This window comes from Astatotilapia calliptera, chromosome 15 (assembly GCF_964374335.1).
Source record: "Astatotilapia calliptera chromosome 15, fAstCal68.1, whole genome shotgun sequence".
Taxonomy (NCBI): Eukaryota; Metazoa; Chordata; class Actinopteri; order Cichliformes; family Cichlidae; genus Astatotilapia; species Astatotilapia calliptera.
Genome location: NC_137436.1, coordinates 41,312,761 through 41,336,110, shown reverse-complemented (window position 1 = coordinate 41,336,110; position 23,350 = coordinate 41,312,761). Strand labels below are relative to the sequence as shown.

The following is a 23,350-nucleotide window of genomic DNA, read 5'->3' as shown; positions in this document are numbered from 1 at the left end:
TCCAGGTCCGGTGGTTCTGTGCACCTTATCTGATGTTCTGAAAGGGAGATTATACCCGAGCCTGTCAGTCACTGGGTGCAGTCGATAAGGCAGGAAAGCAAGACGCTTTCAGCTGCGTTCCCTCAGATTCACTCACGGAACGGCTGATGGACAGTTTTGGAAAGCACTTACATTAAGCAGCAGAAGTAAATCTCATCTTCCTCTCAGCATATTTCCAGAGGATCCTGTGCCCATGGAACGGGCAGAAAGGACAACGTGAAGCGAAGTATGAAGGACTGAATATTTGTCAGCACAAGCAGAGAGAGCAAACAGATGTCTATCATAATATGAACATGCACACTGTTTACCAGATTAAGCACGGGGGAGGGTTTTGGTACATTGGCAGGAGGCATGAGCACATTTGATGCCAAGTCCATGTACATATACCTCCCACAGAGATGCTCTGTCACACACAAATTAAAGGATACCGGTGTAATCTGCATTGAGGTTTGAAATCAGAGTACTGTTGCCAAATCTTTGATGTGTCTTTCAGGGCTCCAGGTCTTCTTTGGAGGGCTCTCGGCCAGTTGGACAAGTAGATAAGCACATCCTGCTGCTGGTGCATGGAGTGGGAAGTGCAGGTGAGAACTGGGAAACATCAGGGCTTGAGAATCATTTCCAAGTTGTAATAGTGCGTTCCAAATGAAGTCAGAATTATTTTCCCAGGCGGAAACGCCCTCTCAGCTCAGGAAGTTGGAGCAGCTCCACCAACACGAGTTAATAAAGTAAAAAGGCGGCAATGAACGTAAACATCAGTAAAACTGTGAAACTTTTAATCTGTACAGTTCTTCACATCACAGGCTCTATCCACTAATGTGCTGTTTTATAGTAAGGAAAAGTATTGTGCTGTATTGATCGTAATGTACAAATTGCTCTACCTCGCTAGCAAGCCAAACAAATTCTGTTTTTCTTTGATTTTCTGATTTGGCCACGATAATGAAGCCAATTTGGGAGTGATGTCACTATGAGTAGCTGAGATTTTCATATTTTCCAGGTGAGAAATAAAAGCGCTCATGTGCTAGATTGGACTAAAATGATCAGATGTCCACCGGACAGAGAATATGCTCGATGCAAATCTAAAGTAGTTTTCACCGAAGGTTTTTAATGCATAAAAAAAGCAGAAATCATCCATGTGGTTCAAAGGCTGCCTGCAGTAGTAATAGTGTCCTTTGCTGCAGCCTTTGTGGTTCATTGTCAAACATTTCATTGTAATATTTGTGAAGAAGCAAGCCCAGCACAATATCACCTCCTGTAGAATAATGTCATTAAAAGGCAGCAGCTTAATCTGCTCATCTTCATGTTTGTCTTAAAGACTAAAGCACTGAAACACAATCACCTCCTGATGGTGAACACAACTCCTGCACTGGTTTTAGTGGGACAATATTTAAATAACCATTACTTGAAAAGTATGAGGGGAAAAGCAAACCACAGAATCGAAGCAGCTGATGTCAAAGCCAATTCAGCTTTTACACCAATTAAATTACAAATTGGTGACTTAAAGCCTGACCTGCAGATCGCTGCTTCTCACACTATAGACACAGATGCTGCATCCAGACTCGTGAAATGGTAAACGGACGGTATTTCTATTTTCTCTTTTCTATACTTTTCGTCTTTGCTGAGAACTGAAAGCACTTCCTTACAACAAGACACACACACACAAACACTCGGTGCTTTATTTTGTCCACTTTAGGTGCTTTTTACCTGATGCGTGCACACACCCATCACACTCTGATGGTTGCATCAGGAGCAATTTGGGGTTTAGTATCTTGCCAAAAGGCCCAAAGGACTCTTTGTCATGTGGGTTCAGCTCGAACCTCCTCATCTTTAAGCAGAACGTAAGGATGCATTTGTAATGGTATTTCTAAATATATATATTTTATGCAACTATGTTGTAAACATAAGATAACATAAGGGTACACCACATACCCTGTGTCATAAACAATGTTCCCTCTAATGTTTCACGTGTCTGAGCGAACACACAAACTCCCTGAGCCGACACTTGGACCACTGTGAGCAACAGCAGACGTGAGCACTGTGGTCACGCCAGCATCCAAGTTACATGGTTATTAAAATAATCAAATTACAGCATTTATGTTAGACTACTTTTAATTAACTGCTTCAGCCCACTTACAATGAAATTTAAAGAAGATCTTGTTGATGACCTGTGCAGCATGTTAACACTATTGGAAGAAAAAATAACTTTAACTTTTTATATATTTATAAAGCTCTGACTTGTATTGTGAGTCTGTGGTCTGTTAGAGAGTCTGTAACTCTGTCTGTAAAATACAGTAAATAATGACCAATGTTGGGCAATTAATTATAAAGTTACTTCTTCAAAAAAGTAACTGAGTTATGCAAACAAGTGTTTTTGCAGCTGTTTACCTAAAAATGCAGCCAAGGCGTTTTTTAAACAAACATTTCAAACTATTTACAGAACAATCAGCTGTTCTGCATCAAATCTGATGCCACACAAATTATTTGTGCCGCTCCAAAAATAATTTGTGTCCACTATGAGATGAAGGAGAACAACAGCCTGATACCTGCAGGCCTGACAGCAGCAGATGTGTCACTGCTGTAACACCTGTAACACTCAGCAGGCGCCTCATTGTTCTGACACACAACAACACTACTGACTACACTACACACTAACTACACACTGACTAAACACTGACTACACACTCACTACACACTGACTACACTCTCACTACACACTGACTACACACTGACTACACACTCACTACACACTGACTACACACTCACTACACACTGACTACACACTGACTACACACTGACTACACTCTCACTACACACTGACTACACGCTGACTACACACTGACTACACACTAACTACACACTGACTACACACTGACTACACTCTCACTACACACTAACTACACACTGACTACACTCTCACTACACTCTCACTACACACTGACTACACTCTCACTACACTCTCACTACACACTGACTACACTCTCACTACACTCTCACTACACACTGACTACACTCTCACTACACACTGACTACACTCTCACTACACTCTCACTACACACTGACTACACTCTCACTACACACTGACTACACTCTCACTACACTCTCACTACACACTGACTACACTCTCACTACACACTGACTACACTCTCACTACACTCTCACTACACACTGACTACACTCTCACTACACACTAACTACACACTGACTACACTCTCACTACACACTGACTACACTCTCACTACACTCTCACTACACACTGACTACACTCTCACTACACACTGACTACACTCTCACTACACTCTCACTACACACTGACTACACTCTCACTACACACTGACTACACTCTCACTACACACTGACTACACTCTCACTACACACTGACTACACTCTCACTACACTCTCACTACACACTGACTACACTCTCACTACACACTGACTACACTCTCACTACACTCTCACTACACACTGACTACACTCTCACTACACACTGACTACACTCTGACTACACACTGACTACACACTGACTACACTCTCACTACACACTGACTACACTCTCACTACACACTGACTACACTCTCACTACACTCTCACTACACACTAACTACACACTGACTACACTCTCACTACACTCTCACTACACACTGACTACACTCTCACTACACACTGACTACACTCTCACTACACACTGACTACACTCTCACTACACACTGACTACACTCTCACTACACTCTCACTACACACTAACTACACACTGACTACACTCTCACTACACTCTCACTACACACTGACTACACTCTCACTACACACTGACTACACTCTCACTACACTCTCACTACACACTGACTACACTCTCACTACACTCTCACTACACACTGACTACACTCTCACTACACTCTCACTACACACTAACTACACACTGACTACACTCTCACTACACTCTCACTACACACTGACTACACTCTCACTACACTCTCACTACACACTGACTACACACTGACTACACTCTCACTACACTCTCACTACACACTGACTACACACTGACTACACACTCACTACACTCTCACTACACACTGACTACACACTGACTACACTCTCACTACACACTAACTACACACTGACTACACTCTCACTACACACTAACTACACACTGACTACACTCTCACTACACTCTCACTACACACTAACTACACACTGACTACACTCTCACTACACACTAACTACACACTGACTACACTCTCACTACACTCTCACTACACACTGACTACACACTGACTACACGCTGACTACACACTGACTACACACTGACTACACACTGACTACACTCTCACTACACACTAACTACACACTGACTACACTCTCACTACACTCTCACTACACTCTCACTACACACTGACTACACACTGACTACACTCTCACTACACACTGACTACACTCTCACTACACTCTCACTACACACTGACTACACACTGACTACACTCTCACTACACTCTCACTACACACTGACTACACACTGACTACACTCTCACTACACACTGACTACACTCTCACTACACACTAACTACACACTGACTACACTCTCACTACACACTGACTACACACTGACTACACGCTGACTACACGCTGACTACACACTGACTACACACTGACTACACTCTCACTACACACTGACTACACACTGACTACACACTGACTACACTCTCACTACACACTAACTACACACTGACTACACACTGACTACACTCTAACTACACACTGACTACACACTGACTACACTCTCACTACACACTGACTACACACTGACTACACACTGACTACACTCTCACTACACACTGACTACACACTGACTACACTCTCACTACACACTGACTACACACTGACTACACTCTCACTACACACTGACTACACACTGACTACACACTCACTACACACTGACTACACTCTCACTACACACTAACTACACACTGACTACACACTGACTACACACTCACTACACACTCACTACACACTGACTACACTCTCACTACACACTCACTACACACTGACTACACACTGACTACACACTCACTACACACTGACTACACACTGACTACACTCTCACTACACTCTCACTACACTCTCACTACACACTGACTACACACTGACTACACACTGACTACACTCTCACTACACACTGACTACACTCTCACTACACACTGACTACACTCTCACTACACACTGACTACACACTGACTACACACTCACTACACACTGACTACACACTGACTACACACTGACTACACTCTCACTACACACTGACTACACACTGACTACACACTGACTACACTCTCACTACACACTGACTACACTCTCACTACACACTGACTACACACTGACTACACTCTCACTACACTCTCACTACACACTGACTACACACTGACTACACACTGACTACACACTCACTACACACTGACTACACACTCACTACACTCTCACTACACACTAACTACACACTGACTACACTCTCACTACACACTGACTACACTCTCACTACACACTGACTACACTCTCACTACACACTGACTACACTCTGACTACACACTGACTACACACTGACTACACTCTCACTACACACTGACTACACTCTCACTACACACTGACTACACTCTGACTACACACTGACTACACACTGACTACACTCTCACTACACACTGACTACACACTGACTACACACTGACTACACTCTCACTACACACTGACTACACACTGACTACACACTGACTACACTCTCACTACACACTGACTACACACTGACTACACACTGACTACACTCTCACTACACACTGACTACACTCTCACTACACACTGACTACACTCTCACTACACACTGACTACACACTCACTACACACTGACTACACACTGACTACACTCTCACTACACACTGACTACACACTGACTACACACTGACTACACACTCACTACACACTAACTACACACTCACTACACACTGACTACACTCTCACTACACACTGACTACACACTGACTACACACTGACTACACTCTCACTACACACTAACTACACACTGACTACACACTGACTACACACTGACTACACACTGACTACACACTGACTACACTCTAACTACACACTGACTACACACTAACTACACACTAACTACACTCTCACTACACACTGACTACACACTGACTACACACTGACTACACACTGACTACACTCTAACTACACACTGACTACACACTGACTACACTCTGACTACACACTGACTACACACTGACTACACACTGACTACACACTGACTACACACTGACTACACACTAACTACACTCTAACTACACACTGACTACACTCTAACTACACACTGACTACACACTGACTACACTCTGACTACACTCTGACTACACACTGACTACACACTGACTACACACTAACTACACTCTCACTACACTCTCACTACACACTGACTACACACTCACTACACACTGACTACACACTGACTACACACTGACTACACTCTCACTACACTCTCACTACACACTCACTACACACTCACTACACACTCACTACACACTGACTACACACTCACTACACACTGACTACACTCTCACTACACTCTCACTACACACTGACTACACACTGACTACACTCTCACTACACACTGACTACACACTGACTACACACTGACTACACACTGACTACACACTGACTACACTCTCACTACACACTGACTACACTCTCACTACACACTGACTACACTCTCACTACACACTGACTACACTCTCACTACACACTGACTACACACTAATTACACACTAACTACACACTGACTACACAAGATTTGTGCTAAACGTCTCAAATCTCTCACATCTCAAACACGCCGTCACTCCTAAAACGTCCCCCTCCCTAAACAACTAAAGGCCATGTTGCCATATCGTTTTTTGATTGGTCCACATGGTAATTTTTCCACCAATAGGAAAGGCTGGGGGTGTTTTTGTTTTTGTTCACAGGCTTTCGAGCGTTTTCCTTATAAAACGCAGTTTTTACCGTTTCTTCCTGCAGTAAATCTAAACAACGACAGTATTCAGGAAGAAAAACAAACATTGCAGATATTTTATCATAACTCTGGTTTTACGCGGCCGATCAACACAATTTAAAAACTGGTATAAAGTCCACACTTTGTCCGTCAGTTGTTCGTCTGTCCTGCTCACGTCTCCAATGGTTGGACACGTTGTCATTAACGTGGCTTCACTCCACATCAGCCGCTTTGCTAAAACACCGGCACATAAGGACGCTGTCAGAGCCTGTCAGCGACGTTGATCAGCTGCGTATATACGAATGTGAATCGCATCATTGGCTGGACTTTGGGATAAGGTGGCATCGTTCTGATCCCATACGGGAGCAGCCAGTCACTGACTCACACTGCAAAACTGAATCGTTAAAGTTTTCATTTTAATTTCATTTTAATTTCAATTCAGGTTAGATTTGTTTTTTTTGTTGTTTTTTTTTTTTGTGCGCAATGCAGATTTTCTGTGCGCAGAGACCGAGCCAGCAGTGCACAATTGCGCACGTGCGCAGCTTAGTGGGAACATTGGTCATAAATATAACTTGAAAATTCATATTTTTACCCCTCAGTACGGAAGAGGATTAGGGCCACTGGAAAAAAAAAGTGGGCACGTCTTTTTTTTTTCTCCTTTTCCTGAAGTCAGAATTCTGACTTTAATCTCAGATTATTATTGTTTCCAGTGGCCCTAATCCTCTTCCGTACCTCAGCCATAAAAGGCTGATGGGATATTGTTGTCACCCCACTGTGGGGGGTGGGGGTGGGGGGGGGGTCAGCAGCATGAACATCTAAGTTTGTGAATAACTGGGAACGAGGCAACGTAGGAGCTACAAATTGATGCCATTGGTGTTCAGATCTTAGTGACTTTGAGGGTTCTGCCAATCTTGTGAATGGCATGTCTGCTGGAGGGCAGCTTCTAGTGTTTTGAGTGGTGTAGAGCCCTCAAACTCCGTAGATGTCCATGCATTAGTAAGCTACTGAAAAACATGGTGACTGCATTGATGCATTGTTTCAATTAATGGCAGCAATGCAGCAACAACTTAACCTGCAGCAGTTAGTTAGGTTATCCTGGTGTTAATAACGGGCTTTGACATACATGTGGCAACATTTCCACATATGAACTTTGATTTCTTAAGGATAGTTGGGTCAAATGTTTTTTATAGATGTTCATGTTTCCTGCAGCCTAAGATGTAATGCGCTGTTATCTGTGACCATTGTCAGGCGCAGATTTTGCACAAAGCAGTTCTCAGTTTCTGAGGAGGCTTTTTAGTGCTGCGTAGCATTATGAAGGGCTTTGAGTGCTCAGGTCCATTTACCAGGAAACATAAATGAAGGCTTGTTGCACTGTGTGGCGCCCCTCAGTGCAACAAGCCGGTGGCTGATGCTGCTCCGCTGCACACACAGTGGTGAGGGGTGGAAACCTGCAGACAGTTTTGCTAACACCCTTCACTGCTCCTCTTCTCTCACTGAGTGTGACTTGGGGCGCTGACAGAGAAGGCAGTTGTCACCTACCTTGTTTACACATCTTTTGGGGAACAAGGGTTCTGTAGTCGAGGGGTGTGACTCCCAAATTGGACTCAATTTAGAGAGAAATGTTTTTCAGCCCTGCACACAACACAAACCCAACTACTGTGTGCACCTTAGTTTCATCACACTGAATAATCCCACTGTGTGTGTGCTTTAAACACGTCTTCCTTCAGCTAACTCATGTTAAAAATAGAAAGTCGAGACGTTTGGGTGTGAAGAGTTTCTGCTGCCCGGTGCTGTTCCTCCTGCGGACATGTTGATGGGGCTGTTGCACTGGGAATCTGTCTCAGGCAGACACGCTGGCCTCACTTCATGGTTTCTCAAAGCATAACTCATTAAAATCCTCCTCTGCTTCTTCCACTCATCATAGTCTGAAATGATCTTTATTCTGCAGTATCACTGGATGGCTGTATTAAAGTCTCCTCCATGTGTTTGTGTGATTAGTTTTCTTTTGTCAGCAGAAGAGCTGCTTTATTAAAGCAGACCCAACATTACTCCTTTACATGTTTTTTCTTATATAGAGTGCCACAGTAGTATCATGGTAATAGTTTCCAATATTGAGGTTAACGTATGTTTAAGCTGTGCGCCAGAGATGACCATATTAGGAATGTCCCCTCTCTGTGACATCATACAGAGCCGGAAGTAGAAAAAATGCCTCTGTGTTTAGAGCAACCACAGGGATTGATTGTGGATAACCTGACCTTGTTATTTGAAACCAAGGCCATGTTCAATATCAACATTCACCTTGGAAAGTATAAATATGTCTTTGAGAAACAAAGACGAGGTTCCCTTGAAATGCTCAGCAGAAGCAAACAAGAATAAAAATGTTTCCGTCTGGATTTGAAAATTCGTTTTCGAGACGTTCCTGAAACTATCATGTTTTTTATGCTGCATTATATGTGAAAGCTGCTTCCCCATACTTTGGTTTTGCCCTTGGCACCACAGGCAGTCCACTCCCCATCGATCCAAGGCGTCTCACTCACATCAGCAACGGGCCCATCTTAGCATCTTTAAGCAAAGACTGATATTTTTTCCCCTTGTTTTCGATTTCTTCTTTCTTTTCTCATTTGTTTCTATACAGCCAGATCCAAGCAAGGTGCTGTATCCTTACTTTATACTGGGTTTCTAGGTTCATACAATATTAGTGAGACAACCATCCTGTGGCAGAACCAGTGTCTGCAGGGTGGTGCAGTCATGTGCTTCCATCACAGGATGGTGAACACAAAAACATCGGGCTATAGACGTGACGTTGGCATGTTATTAGAGATCAATATCACATAGCTGGAGACTTTCTAAACATCTCGCACAGCTTGAAAGTTTCTGAACTTCACAAACAAGGACAGTCTTAAACCACTTGGACGGTCCCTTTGTAGGCAGAACCTTTGGATTATTTGACTTTGTCACAGGGGAGCAGTTTGCCTCATGCACTCGATCCTCTGAAGACTTTAATCGCTAACTTTCTGTCCCGTTTCTAATGCACTGGCAGAAGAGGTGAGGGTGACACAGGGCTCTTTTATCACCGTTTGTTCAGGTCCAGAGATCACAGACGAGCTGGTGAAGGTGCTGCGTAAGCGCCTGGATGAAACCACCTTGGACATCATCACTGTCATGCTTGTCAGGAACTGCAAGCTGACGCCAGCTGATGTGGAGGTACATTATGATTTTCACTTTTTAGGGGAACGTTGCTTTTGTGTTTCTGTGTGTGTGGTGTTCTTCTGTAGTTCTGTGTGCAGCGACTTGTACAGTGAAATGAGTAAACTGTGTCCTGCGTCTGGGTTGTATCTACCCTGGGGAATGCAGAAAGCACTTGTTTGCACTCAGACTACTGAAAATTGCTTCAGATAAAAGCCTTCACCAAATGTTGTCTGGTCAGTTCATCCAGCCGTCAGGATCTCCAGCCACTGAGGTGATGACCTTCAGCCTCCCCCAGTACTGTCTGCCCTGGCTGTCCGCTGTGGCTCACTACCTCAAACAGAACCTCCTCATCTTCCTGCACGTGCCCAAGTACACGGACATGAACACAGCACATCACTTCAAGGTACAACCTAACATTTCCCCTCATGCGTTCACTTTAATATTAGTCTTTAAATCTTTAATAATACCTGGAATCAGCATGGTGTTAGTCAGGTGAGCAGAAAGAAATCTCGTTTGTTTCCAAAGGTTTTCAACCACAGTGACACTCTGTGATAAAACGCCAGCCTGTGGTGGAGAGTAATTACAAAAGACCTTTAATGATGGCTGCCTGTCATTACATTTCTATGTGAGCTGTGACGGTGCACCAGTATGCACAAAAACAGAACACCCTTTAAGTGGAGTTGAGCCTTCATTAAAACGCGAGTCCTCTGACACGTCAAAGTGTCGGCTGTGCAAGTGATCGTCTTTGTAGTTCTGGCTCTTGGCAGTTCTGTCACTTTCAATAACTGTTTACACCCCAAATGAAAGGCTGAGTTCAGGCAACACTGTGACATTGTTACAATAAAGTCTGATGGCGTGAAAAAAGCAGTCGGATCAGAAAGCTTGTTGTTACTTTATCGTTCACTCGGTCTGCTTGTTTGTATCTCTGTTTATTGGTTCTTTAGGCTTATTGAACATTGGGACTTATTACAGTGTTTTCTTTACTAATAATTATAGACTGTGTGTAAAATAGATTATTATGTTAATATTTGGTATCAAGTTACAGATGAATAAACTACTTGAATGCTCTTGTATGGGCCATTAGTCCAGTTACCTCCCACAGCAAACAGTGTTAGTTCTCAGATAATTAAAAGGGACCCCAACACATTGCTGTGGATGTGCAGGTTAAAGACAGTTCACAGGAATTTGGAGGCAACACAGAAAACTTGAAGAAACTGTCTGGAACTAAAGTCAGGTTTGAAATTCTGGAAGTTGCCTGAAAAGCTCAGCAGTTTATCCCTGTGGGCCTCGAGGAGGCTGTGACGTGAACCACAGACATGAAGAATAGAAAGGGACCACCAGACATTCTAGTGAAAGAAACCCGCTTTGATAAAATAAATAAAAGGGTAATGTAAATATGTCCTAGCATGTCTACTAAGATCGTTCTGTTTGAATAGATTAGCCTTTATTTTACTGGTAAATCTCACTGAGATCAAAAATGTATTTCATAAGAGACACGTGTCCAAGGAAGCAGCTAAACAGGCTCACAACACATAAAGATACACGAGCGATAAACAAGTGTCCACTGGTCCACTGCAGGACACCAGCTGCCTCCCAGTAAGAATAAGAAGCAGGCACTGTTACTGGTTACCTGAGCATCTGATCGGTGTAACCCAGCTTCCTGTAGTGTGTACCTGTTCAGGTCTTATCTCCACACTGTGTGTTTAATTTACAGGATTTGTTTTGTTCTTAAGAAAAGAGAAAAGTCAGCAGATTGTGTGGTTGCTCATTCAGCAGCTCTCTAATCACTCACCATGAGATTGTTTCTGACAGTTTAACATAATCCAAGAAACTACTGCTGCTTGATTAAACACCTGAGTAAACAGACTTTTTTGTGTCCTCCGAATACTTTGAAAGATTTGTTGACTTGTAAAAAATAGGTCCGTGCTCCCTGCAAACTGAGGAAGGCCTGCCTGCATTGATAGATGACAGGCCGACATGCGAGTGCACTACAAACAGCACTGTTTAAAGTGATCGGGATTAAAAATGAATAAATCCTAGATATGGGAGGCTCTGCACAACTGAGGCAGACACTAAAATCATTTTGACAAGTCTCATTGTGGTGTATGAAATAAATGCTGACTTGTGTGGTTTGAGCTTCCAGGGACTGATTTGCTCTCCTGTTCTGTCTGCAGCACTACTTTCATTTGAGCAGTGACACGGCTGACGGTGATATCTACCTCTACAATAAGCCCGGAGGCCAGGGGACGGGAGGCAAAGGTAATCACATTCTCCCAGCCCAGCACGTCAGTGCCACCAGGCCTCAGTTACTCTGTGTTTGAGGGGAAGGTAATCCTACAAAGACAGTCAACAGCACAGTAACCTCAAACCTGTCACCTGTGAATACCGATAGCCTAACCTTATCCAGGTGGGCTGCACTACTGTGTTCAGGAAAATCCAGCTTTGACACATGACCTGAGCCGGCGGTGTCTCTTATTGAGGCTGTTTGCCACAGCCTGTCTCTCTGATAGTGATGCAGGAGTCTACATGTAGGTTATTGCTGCTGTGGTGCTGGTTGCACCTGCTGGAAACCTGTAAGTACCTGGAGTCTGTATACTTACTGAGCACTGCTGATGTTCATTCCTGGTAGCCAGGACTAAGTCTCAGCACCTGGCAGCCATCTCGGCAACACCAAAAGGATGTCAGGTGATGTGAGACTGAGCGCCTGAACAAAAAAGAGGAGAAGCATAGACTCAGTTTCATTTGTCACAGAGACAAGAAATGTTGCAGCCTTGCCTCAAAATAAGGTTTAAAAACCTTTATTCTCTGATCAGACAACATTATGGCCCCATTAGTGTTCAGACACGTAGCTTCTCCCAGCTGAAAGCTGAACCCAGCTGTGGGCTGATACGTTTCTCAGTTTTTAAGCAGATCTTCAGTGCAGTGCGTCACCTTTGGCATTACGTGACACGTCTCTGTCCTCGTACGGGGTTTGGTGGAACCTGTGACACTAAGGTTAGAGTTGGTTTCGTCCACTGAAGTAAAAAAGGTTTTGTGTCTAACTGAAGGTGCAGGCCACCTTTTCTTCTGATTGGCTGTCCCTCAAAACAAGAAGCTTTGAACTGCAGGTGGGCGTGTACACAGCTTCCTACCTCAGATGCCTGCACATTGCATGTTTGCACTTGTGGACGCTCAGAGTAGAAAAAGCAGTATGAAACTAAAAAGTGTTGAAAACAATGTGAAGCCTGAGCTTCGGCTCACAGGGTGACCTTTCAGTCCTCTGTCCTCATTATTCGAAACCTTAGGCCTTAAGTGGGCATCCACTGCCGTGACCATATATATGTGAGAGGAAGCAGAAAATGGCCTGTTTAAACACGGATCCATTTTCATAAACTGCTTTACAGCACTGACAAGTTCTCCTTGTTTACTGTGAACAAATAATGACTTGGAAACTTTGCTGTAACCTCAGCTCTTGGCTCCGTTTCCTTTGTTAAGCTGCAGATGTGGAGTCAGTGTGATATCGTCAAATTCGCTGACATTCTCTGTTTTTTGTCCTATTTATAACTCCCACATTAAATTCAGGAGACATTTCCCTGTCCCTGTCTGGCATAACAGAGACCATCACACTCGTCCTCCCTTTGCTGCACACTCTTAATTTCTGTGATGAGAATCAGCACATTTGTTTTCCTGAGGCGGCTCTCTTTTCCCCCTCCTTAACATGCACCTGAAACTTGTGTTTGTGTGTGTCTGTGTGTGTGTGTGTGCGTGCACGTGCATTAAGCTGGGAGCCTAACTTGCTCTTTAACCAGCGGTGACCTGCCTGTTGCAGGAAAGCTTCTCAGCTGTCCTGCTCGTTATGTGGATTGTTGTGAGCTGCACAAACCTTGAGCTAGCAGCTTGTACAGTGTGCTTTATGCACTCATGAGTGTAATTTCACACTTGTGTAGAAATTGGTTTGCTTCATGTCAACGGTGCCTCATTTAGCTGTGCTCCTTCATTCAAATCGAGCTGAAGTTCTGCAAAGTTTTTCCACTTTGCTGTCATGCTTCCTCCTGCAGAACTGATCAGTTCCATTTCACATTGCAATACTTTCTTGTTTATCAATATGCTAATGTCATCTACTGGCATTTGAAGCCAGTTAAAGGGGAGTGCTGCTGCTTTGTAACTGAAAGGTTAGCTAGTTCACTGCGAGAAAGCGAATGTATAACTCTCCAACCAAAGGGCAGCTAATTATCAATGTAAATGATGAGTTTACTGAGTTGAAGCGCTTATGTATAATTACTGTTTCTGTGACACGTTCCCTGCCATTGTCAATACAACTCAACGTTTGGCTGTTAATTACACTGCTTCATTTTCATTTGTAGAATCATTGTGCCGCCCAAAGTACACTTCCTGTATTAACCAATAACAAAGATATTGTATATAATCAGACCTTTGGTTGCAAGTATTAAAAAGCAAAAGCACATCAAATGAAGAGGTGGCCAAGGAGACGGCCTGGAAGGGGAAAGTGGCCAAATTTACATCAGGTGTGGTTTTTTGGTTTTGTAGAGTTTTGCACCAAATATTGGATCAGTATCAAACCAAGATCAGCAACAACTTCTCCTGGCATATCAGCTTCTTTAAAAATAAAAAAGCCAAGATTTATTTGTTTTGTTTTGGTACCAAGTAACTTTCCAGTGAACAGACACAGCGCTGCTTCCAGCTGCAGAGCAGTGGAGCTCTGGAGATGGCCTCCTCGAGTCTCTTTCAAACTGACCTCTGCGCGCCTGTCGAATCTAAACATCAAGGCTGATGTGAAGAGTTTGTCCCTCGCTCCTACATTCGCTCCACTTGCCGTCTAACTACTTTTTAATTGCTATGCAGGAAAGCTCTGACTGAATCTCATTAGTCTTAGCAGCTGTGGAACGAGGTCCTCAAGTTATATGATGATATCCAAGCCCCCACTCACTGTGTGAAATAACTCCCGAGTGTCAGACAGCTCGAAAAGTTGCAAAGTGAGAGATACCCTGACTCTCACCTGTGTTGCCTGACTGCTAATTAATGAAATGTTCTCTGATGACTCTTTGCTGCTCAGTCGTTTATCGTCTGAATCCCAGCTGACTAAATTAGGATCGGCTTCCAAACTAGCTGTGAGGTAACAGCTTCTGTTGTAGCTTCAGATTTTATTTGCACTTAAATGTCACGGGCCTTATCAACACTTGTTAATAGATAACATCCTTATAAAGCGCTTATTAACACACACTAGCTGTTAATAATATGCAAATGTGGCATCAGATATCACACAAGGGTTTATTACATGTTATAGACCCATTAAGACTCTAAATAGATTCTTATGCTTAATAGTGATGATACTTTATTATTTATTTATTGTGTTTAACAACTAACTCTGCCTTCATATTCTAAATCAACAATAATACCTTATTAAGAAGTCCTGTTAACATGTAAATTATGTCAGCAAGCATCTTATAAAGACCTTTTTCTAACTTCCAGTCAGGTCATTTTGGTTTGCATCGACCGATTTGTGGTTACATTTCTCAGGAAGTGCACGTCAGGTTACGTGGGAGGTTGCAGCGTAGGGTTAAGTAGGGTTTTGGTTGGGGTGTAATTTACGGCGTAGATTTGACGCAGCAGTAAAACTCGCGTGCTGAGTCCTGTTCTTGGAAACAAGCTGCCTGCTAACCTGCTCAGTTACAAACAAACTGAAAACCTTTTTCTTCACACAGGCTTAGACTTCACAGGTGCTGTTGCTTTGTTTTATTTCACCTCTCAGTGCAGTGAAAGCCTGCACAGCTTCTTCTTTTTTCAATATATTTTTATTGATTTTATAATTGAGCCGTATACAACAATCACCTTCAAAAGAACACAATAGAAGGTGGACGGCAAGTCAACGAGGTGGTAATGCAGCACACATAAATGTTAAGACAGAGCACATTTCACTTAAATTTATCCATCAGGCTAATGACTGGTTGCCAAATCTTATAAAACACTCTCTCTCGGTTAGACAAGGTAAACCTGATTTTCTCCAGGTGGAGTACATTTCCAAATTCTCTCAACCACATTTCGAAGGTAGGAGGTTTATCAGACTTGCAGCTTTCTTGCCACAAGTGTGGTCATTGACACAACCTGCGTCTCTGTCTTGTCCCTTGCCCATCCCGGGTCAGACACCCCGAACAATGCTGCAAAGGGGAACATGGGACCTCCAAAGGCTTTGGTCAGAAAATCAAACAGATGATTCCAAAAAAGTTAGTTTTTGGCATTGAAAGAAACGGTGAGGTAAAGTTCCTCGACCACTTGAACACTTAAGACAGAGGGCTGAAACGTTCTTGTATATTTTTTCCACTTTAGTGGGAGAAAAAAATACCTTAAATTGGCTCAGACTATGTCTAGCATTTACAGAACTACAATATGTATTCTTAATGCACTCTTGCCAAACATCATCAGTAACATCCAACCTGCCACTGCTCCCTAAAAGTATCAGATGAAGCACTGTATGTATCTAGTAAGGCGTGTAGGGCTCAGCTGACACGGAGCTGTCAACTGCACAGCTTTTTATGCTTTTTCATATGTGTTCAACACACTGAGTTTACCTGTAATGAAATGTAAATGAAGTTAAAGTTCAAATGTCTGTGAGAGGTCACACTCAGCAGGGCTTTAAACATACATTAGATAAAACTTATATATATATTTAAACTGCAGTTTAAACAGGTGCTTGTGTCAATACTTTAAAAACTAAACTATACCCACAAATGACTCTGTTGGTTGCCTCCGAGAGAAGCTCTTGGATTTTCTCAAATCCACACAATTCCCACTCCCGAGTGTCTTGCCTGAGTGCCTCTCCTTTGCTCGTGTCTTTGTCGGTTCTCAGTCCTCTTAAGTGCTTAAATAGACGGCAGCTGGACTTCAGTAGGTTTGTGAAAAGCTTCTGCCTCTCATCCAAGAGGCTTATTCAGTTCAGCTGTCAGCTATGAGGCACCTACAATGCAGCCTCCAGATCCTCTTTAAACCCCACGCTCACTCCTGGCCTGAGTTGACCTCGACAGCTCACATGAGGGTGGAAATGGGGCGATGTCTTCACACTTTGGCCCCAGTGATGCTCACCTTCTATCACACCGTGGCTCATGTGTATATTATTAACAGTAGGTGTACGAACATCCGGCCCCCGTACAAGGGGTCAGCCCCACCAGGGGATCTATACCTGTGGCTTGGTAACAGTTTTAGAACTGCAGAAGCCTCTTGGATGAGAAGCATATCCACGAACCTAAAAACATGTAGCTCCCCTCTTTTTAAGCACCCAGGAGACTGTTTTGCTCCCAGCATCAGGACTAAGCAACGATAGTTAATGGTAGCTTAGAAATGCAGTAACCAGCACAAACTCCAACACACAAACACAACAAAGCAACGAGTTTTATTGGTAATGACATAAGCAAGCTATGGTTAGACAGCTGGCTGCTGGGTTGGGCATTAAACAACATGGCAGGCTGTTTTGGTTTGGTGGATCAAATCTGACTCACAACCCTCTTTCTTTAAGCTAATGTTGGCTAATGCTAGTGTGCCTACAAACACAGAAAACTGTCTCATGAAGCCAGATACTGAGAATAAGGCTGGATGACTCCCTGGGCTGATCTGGCTATGTATAAATGAGTTTATCACCGAAACATCAGCAGACAGTGAAGTTGCAGCTAGCTGGCTAATCATGTTTTGCTTGCAAATATTACTGCAAGCAAAATCCCGCCAGTGGGTCGGCTTTACTAGTGTGGTGCCCAACAACTGCCACCCCCTCTTGGAGTTTCCTGGTGTTAAATTGGATAAAAATAAAATGTTATTGGTTTTGCATCCCTAATACTCTGTTCTCTGGGTCTTTTTAATGTTGACCCAGGTACCATGTTGGAGCTGGTTCAGCATCTCTTCCCACCTTCTCAGTTTAAAGGTACCTGCCCGTTTCACTCCTGCTGGTTGTGTCGACTGAAGCCTGCGCTGCTGCTGCTGCTCGTGGCCTTTTATTTATTTTCTTTGTAGTGCCCTAACACTGTGTTCGGCCTTTGTTAGGCTTCCATCAGCATATACATCGTTGTTGTTGTTGTTGTTGTTGTTATTATTATTATTGTTAGCTGCATCCATCTTTTAGTTGGCTTAAGATTTGGCATGGACTTGCAGGGTGCATGAAATGCGGTGTTCCCAGGGTCTCTTCTGCTTACGGACATTAGTAAGAGTTCAACACAACCACAATGAAATGGACCTGAAATATAAGAACATACACTTTAAGTATGACACTGTGTAAAATGTAAACAGAAATGAAACTATTTGCAAATTTCATAAACCATTTTTTTCCACAACAGAACAAAAAAACCATTTTAAAATGTTGAGAAATGAAAAAGTTGTAACAGGGTCATGCTCATTAAGCTTCCCAGCTTTTATAGAACTGTTAGTCAGTCAGGACCGCTTTAGTTAAACACATGTATAGTTCCCGTAAATGTCTGAGGACGCTGGTTGCTGGATTTTTGTGGGAGGAATGTCTGATGGAGGATTCTAGATGCTCGACAGTCCTGTGTTTCTGTCGTCCCTTTCACTTAATTTCACTGCGGGCCAGTTCAGACTTTTGTATTATGAAGCTATGCTACTATATAATAGATGCAGTGTGGGGTTTAACATTATCATGTTGAAATGTGCAAGTCCTTCCCTGAAGAAGTGTCATATGTAAGGCAGCGTACGCTGCTCTAAACACGGTCTCTAACTGTGCCCTTTAATGGCGCCTGATCCCTGGGCACTGATGCACTCCCGTCGCACCAGCAGCAGGCTTTCATCTGAGCGCTGAAAACACGCCCAGTGGTCTTTCTCCTCTGCAGGCCAGAGGATCCAGTGTGCATGTTGCGCATAAAGAATTTCAAATTTGGATTTGTTTGACCTCACAGCATTTTTCCACTTGGCCTCAGTCTGTCTTTTGGATCATTTTTCTGCCTCGTGTTCACATTGAGCTTCATTATTGCATGATACGGCCCATTTTTATTCTTTTGAAAAACATTATTCTAAATTTGTTGCACAACATTTTGCAGTTTTTTTGCACACTGGTGAACTTCTGCTGTTAAATCAGAAGAAAACAAATTCAGTGTAAATATGTAAATGTTTTCTGTGTTCTGCTGTGAAGGAAATATGGGTTTATGGGATTTTACTTTTGTCTCGTCCTGGGGAGCATTTTATGATTTCGTTTTTATTTGTTGTGTCAAGCTCACCAACCAGTGTCAGTGTTGATAGACTGTGCAGAGGACGGCCATGTGCCCTGAGAATGGAGCCTGAAGTCACTCTGTGGCTGCCCATTAGACACACAGGCCTCATTTCCCAGCTTGATCGTTCGCTCACCATCATGAAGAGCCAGTTACAGGAAGCTTATATCAGTAACTGGCTAATGCAGCATGCTCGGCTGCATGCACATTGCAATGAATAGTCAAATATGAGATGCAGATTCACTTTGATAAGCAGTAAAATTAGCAATTTAAATTGTTTAAAAAATAAGAGTCATCTCGCCTATGGGGACTTTCCTATTTCTCTGAGCAGGGTCCAGTATCTCCCAGTACAGAACAGAGCGGGCACAGGTGGCAGCAGACATGATATTAAATAAGGCGGAGGTGGAGGGTGGAGGTAGGGCTGCAGAGTAGCTTGCAGTTTAAAGGAGCTTAGTTGGAGATTCGCAGTGACGGCTCGGCTGGTACCTGTACTGCTGCGCGAGGGTTTCAGTTGTTGCCGTCTTAGTTTAGTAGCGTGAGCTTTGTTGTCGTCTTTGTTGACTTTGACCCTCGTGTTGACCCAACATAGGCCACTAACACGGAAACACGCTCACAGACAAAAACGGGCCAATACTTGAATAACTTGCTTGATCTAACAACACATGTGAGTTTGGTTTCTTCTTACTGCCTTGGAATAATTACTGCTACATGTGATTGCGTAAGTTTTCATTTACTAAACACCGTGGTAGAAAGAACGCAGCCGCGGATGCCCTCACTCATCCTTCCTTAAGCTTCACAGTATTTCTCAGGGAGTGTCAGCTTGTATGGGTTCAGCTCACTCCCAGTACTTTATTGAATTTATAAAGTGTACATACGTGGTGGTTATGTAGCTGTGTGTTAGCTCAGGAGCTTTCTTTGATAACTAGTATAACATCCTCAGACATGTGGTGGCAGCTATACTTCTGATGAAGCTTGTGCAGAGCTGTGATGCGTCAGGAAGTATGAGATGATCAATAACAAGGCCTGAAAACCTCAAAGTTGCTGGGAAATTTCAAATAAACATGAAATGAGGAGACTATGAATTGAAAACTAATGAGCGACCCAGACTTTGGTGATTTGAAGTTGGTCGTTTGAACACGTTCCCTGCTCTTTCAGGTATCGCCTGCATCGCCCTCTCCTTTGTCGATGCCCACGGTCGGCCCCTTCAAGTTCCAGCTCAGGGCGGTGCCGCCCTGCAGAAGTCCGAGAACTGCTCCGTCCCCCTGCACCCGGATCGCTTTAATGAGCTGACCGCTGTCGTCAAAGTGGAGTCCATCATTAGCGGCTCAGGTAATCAAAAAGAAATCGCAGTCATTTGTAAATGTTGTATCGATATTTTAGTCACAGCAGAACAAAGGAAACACGTGTTTATCAGAAGGAAAGAATTTGCCATTTTAATAAAAATATTAGCAGCAATGTTGATGACAGGTCGACAAGATTCGTGCAGCAGGAAACGGCTGTGAGTGGTGTTTGGTGCTCGGTGGGTCCATAAATAAGCTTTATTGAAGAGATGCTGGAAACAAGAATTCATCAACACAACAGTGCTGGTTTGGCCTCTGAGGAAGACGAACTGATTTACAATGAAAATGAAAAAATGCCTGCTTGTGTTCCTCAGAAATGAATTTTATTGCTCCTATAAAAGCTTAAATTGACCACCGAGTGAAATGCCCCGAGGAGAGAGGGAAAAGAAATGTATAAATATTCAGTTACTTTGCTCCTTTTTGAAACTTTCAGTGATGTAAAGTATCTGTTGAATGTAACCTGCAGCCGCGCATGTACGTGACGACTCACAAGCTGCAGATTTGCAGCCTGTAAACAGCTGATGCAGCCTGTAAACAGCTGATGCAGCCTGTAAACAGCTGATGCAGCCTGTAAACAGCTGATGCAGCCTGTAAACAGCTGATGCAGCCTGTAAACAGCTGATGCAGCTGTCACTGTCATAGCTGCACTTTTATTTTTCATTTGCTGCAGTTCTAAAAATCTCCATATTGTGAAGCTGCCTTTCTGGTGAACCTGAACTGTGTCTTTGCAGAAGCTGTCCACACACAGTGACTCGAGATCACAGGCCTTTGTATTTCTGCAGTTCAATAAGCGTCTGTGTTATCTGAGCTTTGCTGATATTTTATTGAAAACCCAGCAGCCAATCAGAGCTGCAGACTGTAAACAAATTTGTATCTCAGGTGAAGCTTGATATTGACAGGGAGCCACTTTGATGTGCAGGATGTAGACTAGAGCCTCTTTCAGTCTGACATTATTAAAGGAGGTGATGAGAGGTTTGTAGCAATGCACAACTCTCTTAAAGGTGTGCTGAGTTTATGTTGATGCAGCTTGAGACAGAAGATGTGGCTCTGGGTGATCTTTCTCTTCATCTGCTCCAGAGCATATTTTAATATTAGGTATCACTGAGATCCAGATGTCCAAGCCCAAACTGAGGTAATGACCTGGTCTCCAGATGTTTTCATAGTCTGCGTAGATTAAGCACGACTTGAATTTAGCATGTGAAAATCAGTGCAGCCCACTTTTACAATGCCAAACTAATGTTTCCAGCAGAGACTGGGCTCATTGGTTTTCACATTATTCTTCACCCTCTGGAGAATCGTTTCACTGCTGGATTTGTTTATGCAACAAGGTTACAGCACGTCCCAGGAGGCATGTAAACGCCACTCATTTTAAAATGGATTAATTGCAAACATAAACATCAAACTGTGCTGGGGTTAACAGTCCAGCCGTTAAATTTAGTGTCCAAATATGAAATGCCCCTAAATCGGAACAAGTAAATCTGCCGGTTAATGAATACGAGTCTATTACGGAGCCACTTACGGAAGCTAAATTTGTCAGTGTGACACTGCAGCACACGGCCATAAATCAAAACGAAATCTCATATTTGGGGCTTGTTGTTATATAAAGTGTTAGTCACACTCTGCTGCTGGGATTGGTGAAATATGGGGGAAATAATAACCAAGCTGTTTTAGGCATTAAAAATAGTCATCGTCAGTGCTGTAGGTTTAACTGTGTAGTATAACCTTCACATTACATGGTTTCTATATAGTTTCATGACATGTTCAGTGAATTCTGCTGAAATATGAAGTGTGTGTGAAGCAGTGAACAGAGGCCACAGAGTTCACATGATGTGTCCCTAACAAGCATCTGAACATAACGGGCCATCGTCCCTCTGAGCAGGTGCTTTTTATTCTTCATCACCTTCTGCAATTAGGTTGAATAGATGTGTAGAAGTGACAGAGAGGGATGTGTTAGCTAATCGTTAATGCAATGTAATTTAAACTGTGCGCTACCATGAGCTGGTTTTAACATCGATATATCACAGACAGTTTAATCATGATCCTTGTGAGAGAAATGACACCATGGTGCAGATGATTAATGGCCCTTATCTGAGTCCGACATGGTGCCACAGCTGACCTGATATTAAGACCACATCTCTAAGAAACGTGTGCTGATTACTTCTGAAAGCTTAAGTGTTGGTACTTTTATCTCTACCTGGATTATAAGGAGCAACCCTTTCTGTGTAGGAACCCCTAAGATTTAAAATGACAGAAGCCTCGTGGAAATTACTGAGAGACGAGGGGCTTGGTGTCTACGCAAAACATCTAAACAGGCTTTACAGTTTTGTCACTCCAGTAAACACCTCATGCATGAGATGCAGGTGTTACCATTTCAAACTGAAGTCTCTCCATATAAGTAGCTTGTGCATGTAAATGAAGTATTTAGATATCAGGGCCCTATTTCAGGAAGCCGGTTTAGAAAACTCAGAGTGAAAAACGATACTCAGGGTTGAGTAACCCCAAACTGTCCAACTCGGAATATTCTGTTTCAGAAAGGCTGATAACAATTAGTTCAGTCAACG

At 43.1% G+C, this 23,350-nt stretch overlaps 1 protein-coding gene across 12 annotated transcripts in view; it reads left to right on the top strand.

Annotated features, from left to right (window-relative positions):
- The window catches only part of szt2 (SZT2 subunit of KICSTOR complex), a 108,303-nt gene that overhangs the window by 36,017 nt on the left and 48,936 nt on the right, over positions 1-23,350 (top strand). For all 12 annotated transcript variants that reach the window (XM_026194042.2, XM_080290143.1, XM_080290137.1 and 9 more), the window contains 5 exons: positions 533-620; positions 10,149-10,267; positions 10,491-10,655; positions 12,427-12,511; positions 20,605-20,778. In XM_026194042.2, coding sequence (XP_026049827.2) covers positions 533-620; positions 10,149-10,267; positions 10,491-10,655; positions 12,427-12,511; positions 20,605-20,778 — 631 coding nt within the window. The remainder of the gene's footprint in view (positions 1-532; positions 621-10,148; positions 10,268-10,490; positions 10,656-12,426; positions 12,512-20,604; positions 20,779-23,350) is intronic.